Consider the following 6,796-nt stretch of genomic DNA (forward strand, 5'->3'; position numbering starts at 1 on the left):
CAGACCGTCCGTTCCAGGTCTGGAACGGACGGTCTGACTTACGGGCAGTTTTCGGTTTTCGCGTTTTAAGGGTTTTGGGCAATTCTAATTAAAGTGAGAGCCGCCACAAACCCTAGAGGATGAACCTCAGACGTCCAAAACACTCATGAGAGCTTAGAGAAGCTTGATTTCGAGTTATAGAGATTGGAATATCGATTCCAAGTCAAGGACATCGGTTTTCTCTTCACAAATCCTAGCAGATACGTTCCAAAGCGTTGGAATTCATCCCGCCGGTGTGGATACGTGTAGAGGAGTTGTGCTTTCAACTCTCGGTGATTAAAACAGGCCCTGGATCGATTGATACTTCCAGATCTTGAAAGAACGAGGTAAGTATTCGAATCCCGCGACGATATACACGATTGTTCGGGTTATTGCACAATTGGTTTTTGTGTGACGTTTGGCTAGGTTTAGATCTTTCCTTCCGCTGCATGAAACCTAGAAACCAAACCCTAGATCGATGAGATCGCATGCTAGGAACCCGAAGGGAACCCCAACAGAGATAACGGTGAGGATAAATTATTCCCCTTATTTGTCAATGGTTTTATATTTGAGGGTATTTGTTTATCCATATATGTATACAGGACCGTCTAATACCACATTAAAAAGGTGTGAGCATATAGGATCCAAAAAATTGTAAGAAATCGATTAATTTAAAAAATATTAATAATATATATTATTTAAGATAATTATTAATAGTTATGAGTAGATAGGGTGGATATAATATCCGGAAAAACTTATCCGATCTGTTGTTCGATTTGTATCCGAACCCAAAATTCGGATATGTGGGCTCAATGATCGGATACAGATATTGGTTTCACAATATTAATTGGATACGAATTAGATACAAATATCAAAATAAAATTATCTGTCTTCCATATGTACTTTTTAGTCATATTAATAATATATGGTTAATTTGCTAGATTAGTTTAGATATAAGGACATCTTTATAAAAAAAAATTGGTAGGGTTTTTTCATCCTCTCCCCCTCTATTCCTCTCTCTGCTGAAGAATCCCCATTTTTGCTGGTGCTTTGAGCTTCTATCAACCTCTCTGCCGTGATTTTCTATCAGGTACGTTCTCAAAACATTTTTTCTATATTTTTTCCATTTTTGAACCTTCTGAATCGGGACTTGGAGGTTTCGTTAGCTTAGGAGACATGTGTTCTCCACTCTTATATTTTACAATGAACTCATAATCGATCTATGTTTACGATTTGTGCGCTTCATTATATTTTTCTCGACTCAAAATCGGATGTGGGCATTATTTTTTGTGTATATGTGTGTGAGACTCGATTGCATTCTTTGTGGTTTAAATTTTCAATCAGATTATTTCACTAATAAGCTTAGTTACTTAGATCTGAATTTTGTGTGTTTTTTTTTGTTTTGATCTCATTTCTACTTATAAGTGATCAAAATTGTGTGGAACTCATCGTTCTTTTAGAATGTTTTTTTTTTGTTTCGTGGAACTTATTATTCTTGTGAATTTTTTTTAGATGGAATATGTGAGACTTGTATTGGATTGATTTAGAAGGTTTATATTATGTAATTTGAATTTGAACATCCTTTTTATTTTGACGGATTATATATTTTATTTGCTTTTGTTTTTTTTTTTAATTTTTAATCCTCATTTTTTTATTTTTATATCGGATACGAATAACATGATATTTGTATGGATCGGATATACTAATAAATCTATTAATAGAATATGTATAAATATAATATAAAATACATATATATACACTCATAAATTTATAAACATATATATACAAAGTTACATGTATATATATATATATGTTATATATTACATATATATATGTTATATATTACATATATATTCATATATATAGACATGCATACATACATAATTTTATGTATTCAAAATTATATTATTTATATACATATATGTTTTTTTAATCATTCTGTAATACCTAATTCTTATAAAACTCTCAAATAAATTTTTTAATTTTAGCTTTTCAAAAATCATGTAGAAATAAGTAGAATTTTAAAAGATTTCCAAATAAATCTAAAATTCGTTAATGGCGTTGACTATTTTTATTTAAAAATTAACTGAATTGTAGGTTTATATGAGAAAATTTTAAAAATCTAATATTTATGTAAGATCTGAATTGTAGGTTTATATGAGAAAATTTTAAAAATCTAATATTTATGTAAGATTTTTGAGAAATTCAGATATTTATATGAAAATTGTAGAATTCAAATATTTAATTGAAAATTTTATAAAATTTTAATTCTTTATATGTGATTTTTAATAATATTTTCAATATACGGATTCATATATATATATATGTATATATATATTATTTGCTTGTCAACCATATTCCGGAAGTCCGATTCAAAATGCATTTGTAAAATACATTCCATATTTGTAGACATGAATATACTTACGCACATGTGTAGCACATTATCAAGATCTACACAATAATGTGATGCAACCAAATAATATAGAGAAAATCCTATATAGATCAAACTCTTTAAAATGTGTCATATAAATTATAAATTCTGAACAATTAATTTGAAAATTTAGTACCTTAACTATTATATTGTTCCAATTTAGTATTCAAACTCCTAAAATTATTGACAATTCACAAAAGATAATGAACCCTAATTTTGTGATTTTGGTCTTTAACATGTAAATTCTATGTGAAAAAATATTAGTGACTTACCATCTAACTCAGCAAAAATTTAACATAAAATGTGATAATAAACGTCGTTAGACTCGAAACTGTGCATTTATATGAGATTTTTCCAATAATATATAATATATAGTTTAAATCTCACTAATAAACTTAATCCTACCAGGAAACTATAATTAACTTTATAACACTAATATTAATTCTATTAAGAATATAAATCAATAATATATAATTTAAAATCTGCATAATTTTTTTATAATTTCTATATATATTATGTATAAATAATATGTGGCATGTTTCTTCCGATGTTGCATGGTAGGGTAATATAGGAGGTAGAAATTCCTATCATTTAAATTTTGAATACACATTTTTGTATGTGTTTGTTGTCAAATTGGATTTAGGTAAATCAAATATACATTTAATAATAAAATATATGTGCATGCATATATTTGCGCAAATTTATAGTAATTGGAGAAAGATAAGAATTACCAAAACAAAATAAGAAAGAAATTTTTGGATAAAACTACAAAAGAGCAAGTCAAAGAAAAAATCTTAGTTGAATCCGAAACAATTCTCGGAACATACATGTATATAATATATACGGAAATGATTAATTATATTGATTCATCAAAACTGTAATGAATATGAGAGACGTAAGAATAATGAGCAAACATTTGAGGCAAAACACTTCCTAAATTTGAGATCCATGGTCTTCTTGATAGTCCAGGAAAACCTGGAAAAAAATGGTCATATATATAAGAAATAAATACACATTTATATAATGCATAATACAAACATATACTACAACCTATATATGCATATACATATACATACAATATGCATACATAGATGCACACACATATATATATATGTCTATCATAGGCTTTATAGAATTTTTCATTATTCTTATTAATTAAATATTATTTGCGACAATATTAGATTAAAAAAAAAATTAGATTTACAATCTATTTTTTGTTTACTTTAGAATCATAAAATTTTTTGGTTAAAAAATTTATTTTTTTTATGACAGATATTATTCCACTAAAATAAAATTATTTCTAATAAATAAATAAAAATAAAATATTGTTACACTCATATTGTCTTATTAAAATTAATAATCTTTTTGTATACATATTTTACATGAACAATTCATATTGGAAAAAGTTCACATATTTAATAGATAAGGTTTCCGTAAGAACATGTTTTTGAATTTCTATTCAACGATATTGTTTCTTTTAGTCGAGCAGTAAAACGACGTCACTTTATGCGCTCATTTTTGCTCTTTCCTTTTAATTTTTTCTCTTTCCTCGTCATCTCCAGATCTCATCGACAAGAAATGGGTCCGTCGACGCTCCTCGGCCGCATCCTCACGGCGAACGCCGCCGTTTCCCAGGCAAATCCAGTTGCTCCACATCTTCCTGAGATCTCTATTGGCTTTCGTTTCTCATTCCCGTTCTCTCTCTCCCTCCTCGTCTCCCCTCCTCTCCGACCTTTCCTCCACCCTTCCTCCTCGATTTAAATCTCGTCGGCGTCGTCAAGCTCGTTAACCAACGGCCCCGCCCCGCCTATAACCATCCTTCTATGTTCGCTTCCGTCTCGGCCGATCACTACTCGTCTCGTCCCATGAGGCAATGGCAATGACATTATTATCCAATTTACCTCCTTCACAATAAATCCAACGGTCAAATAGACCTAGAAACTAAATAAGACATTGTAATTCTTATTTAAGCAAAGTTGTAAGAGGAAAATACTCAACATAGAGAAAGTCAAAATCAAACAAACGCTGAATGCGTAGCTGCTTGTAGTTAACCTTGGTGATGCATGATATTAATCGTTCTCGACGCCATATTGTAGGCTCCAAAAATATTGAATCACAGACGAACATAATATTTTGAACATGGATCGAAACACAATAAGAAGTTATATATAGTAATAAGAATAAATAATATTTTAAAAAGATCCGTTTTTTTGTTTTAATTATTTTTAATATTTGTACCCACCAAATATCAGTTACATATAAATAATAAATAACAATTATGGTTTTAAAGGCATATTAAATTAATATTTATTATGTTGGTAGACCAATATATTTCTATTCTTGAACGTTTTTTAAACATGGAAAGTGGTGAGATAATACGTATTTATGAAATGGGTAATGAAGGGACGTAACATCTTTTTTCGTGTCCTTTATTTTTATATGATTTTAAAAATCGTTATGAGATTATAACAAAAAAATAAACAAATTTAAGAGTTGATAAAATTGATTATAAAAAATGAAAAAATATCTATACGCTTGAGCATAACGATATCAATAAATTTTATATAAATATAATTAATATAAAATAGGAAATAACCATCCATATATGTGGAAAATGATATGTTTCTTTATTTTATATTTACGTGTCACCTATTTTTTTAAATTTATTTTTCATATGAAATATATAAATAATAAAGATATAAAAAATGAATAAAGATCTATATGTTTTATCATATCGATATCATAAATATAATTAATATAAAAAAGGAAATAATCAGCCATATATATAAAAAATGATATGTTTCTTTGTTTTTTATTTATGTGTCACCTATTTTTTTTTGAATTTATTTTTCATACGTTATATATAAATAATGAAGACTTTAAATAACTAAAAAAAATAAAAAAATGACATAGATAATGATGTGGAATCTAATTATTTATGTACTTTAAACTAATTTTTTATATGTTATATACAAATAATGAAGATTTTAAATAACAAAAAAAAAATACCACGTAGATAAAATGACATGGAGGATGATGTGGCTTCACCAAATCTCTTTAAACATCTTTATTAATATATATAGATTTAGCACTTTAATTAAAAGCACATTAAAACATACTTAGATCTCAAGCCAAATCACCCACTTTTGCACCTGTGTGTATGTACTACCATGTATTTCCCAATCATGTTAAAGTCAAGTGGCAGTTTTCGTAAATACCTCCAAACTCCAGTGGCATTTCTCCTTCTTCTCCCTCTTTTATACCTTTTGCTTCTCTCTTTCTTCAAACTTCGTACTCGCAGTCACAGGGTGTGAGAGAGAGAGAGAGAATGGGAAGACTCTGCGGAAGCTCCGGCCCAACCGCGGCGGCGATCTTCGCTGTCATGGCGATCCTCTCCGTCCAGAGGTCCGCCGCCTCCGCGTCCGTCGGAGGATTCACCGGAGATTTTTTCCCGATCGAGACGAAGTGCCTCGGCTCAATGGCCCAGTGCTCGATCTCCGCCGGAGACGGAGATCTCTTATACGGCGGAGAAATATCGGATGCGTCGGAGGAGATGGAGATGGAGATGGAATCGGAGACGAGCCGGCGCATTTTAGCGACGAGGAGGTACATCAGCTACGGAGCGCTGAGGCGCGGCAGTGTTCCATGCTCGAGACGGGGCGCGTCGTACTACAACTGCCGACGTGGCGCTCAAGCCAACCCTTATTCCCGCGGCTGCAGCACCATTACTCGCTGCCGGCGCTGATATTCTCCTCTTCCCTTTGTAATTTTTCTTCTCTTTTTTTTTGGGTTTAATATGCTGAGTTTATATATATATTTTTATTTGCATTGTAATTTCAACCATATACGGATATATATATATATACGTACAATTTTATGGGAATATCTCTGATGTAAGATTGTTGCTGCATAAACCAGAAATGAACATGGAATAAAGATTATACATGTATATATTATTCTTATTCTTAACTCTTACATTAATACATAAGTTTTTTAGACCTGTATTTCATTTTTTCAATTTTTCTAGTAATTTTGTTGTTTTTGGAATTATTTGAAAATGTATAATTTTTTAATTACGAAAAAACAATTCGTGTATTTTTTAAGAGTTTAAACATAATATTAGATTTATTATTATTAGTATTTAAACCGGAAATTTATTTATATTATTTAAATGAATTATGTGTTGGGATGGAACATGAAGAAGAAATTATATTAGGATTTGGTTTTGGGGGCCAACCAACTAAAGCCAGCTTCACATGCAACCCCTAACGCAACCACACGTGGAGGAAAAGCTTTCTATAGATTCTCCGCTTCCATTTATGGTTCCTATATATATATATATATATA

General features: G+C 30.1%; 1 protein-coding gene across 1 annotated transcript; it reads left to right on the forward strand.

The window, feature by feature from the left end:
• The first annotated feature begins 5,721 nt into the window (after positions 1 to 5,721).
• On the forward strand, positions 5,722 to 6,261 carry LOC104802573 (rapid alkalinization factor 23-like). The gene has a single exon (XM_010526231.1). The coding sequence runs from the start codon at positions 5,778 to 5,780 to the stop codon at positions 6,192 to 6,194; it is 417 nt and encodes a 138-aa protein (XP_010524533.1). The 5' UTR covers positions 5,722 to 5,777; the 3' UTR covers positions 6,195 to 6,261.
• The last annotated feature ends 535 nt before the right edge of the window (positions 6,262 to 6,796 follow it).

This window comes from Tarenaya hassleriana, unplaced genomic scaffold (genome assembly GCF_000463585.1).
Source record: "Tarenaya hassleriana unplaced genomic scaffold, ASM46358v1 Cleome8, whole genome shotgun sequence".
Taxonomy (NCBI): domain Eukaryota; kingdom Viridiplantae; phylum Streptophyta; class Magnoliopsida; order Brassicales; family Cleomaceae; genus Tarenaya; species Tarenaya hassleriana.

Coding starts and splice junctions, on each gene's coding strand:
- LOC104802573 (XM_010526231.1), top strand. CDS start 5,778: ATGGGAAGACTCTGCGGAAGCTCCGGCCCAACCGCGGCGGCGATCTTC.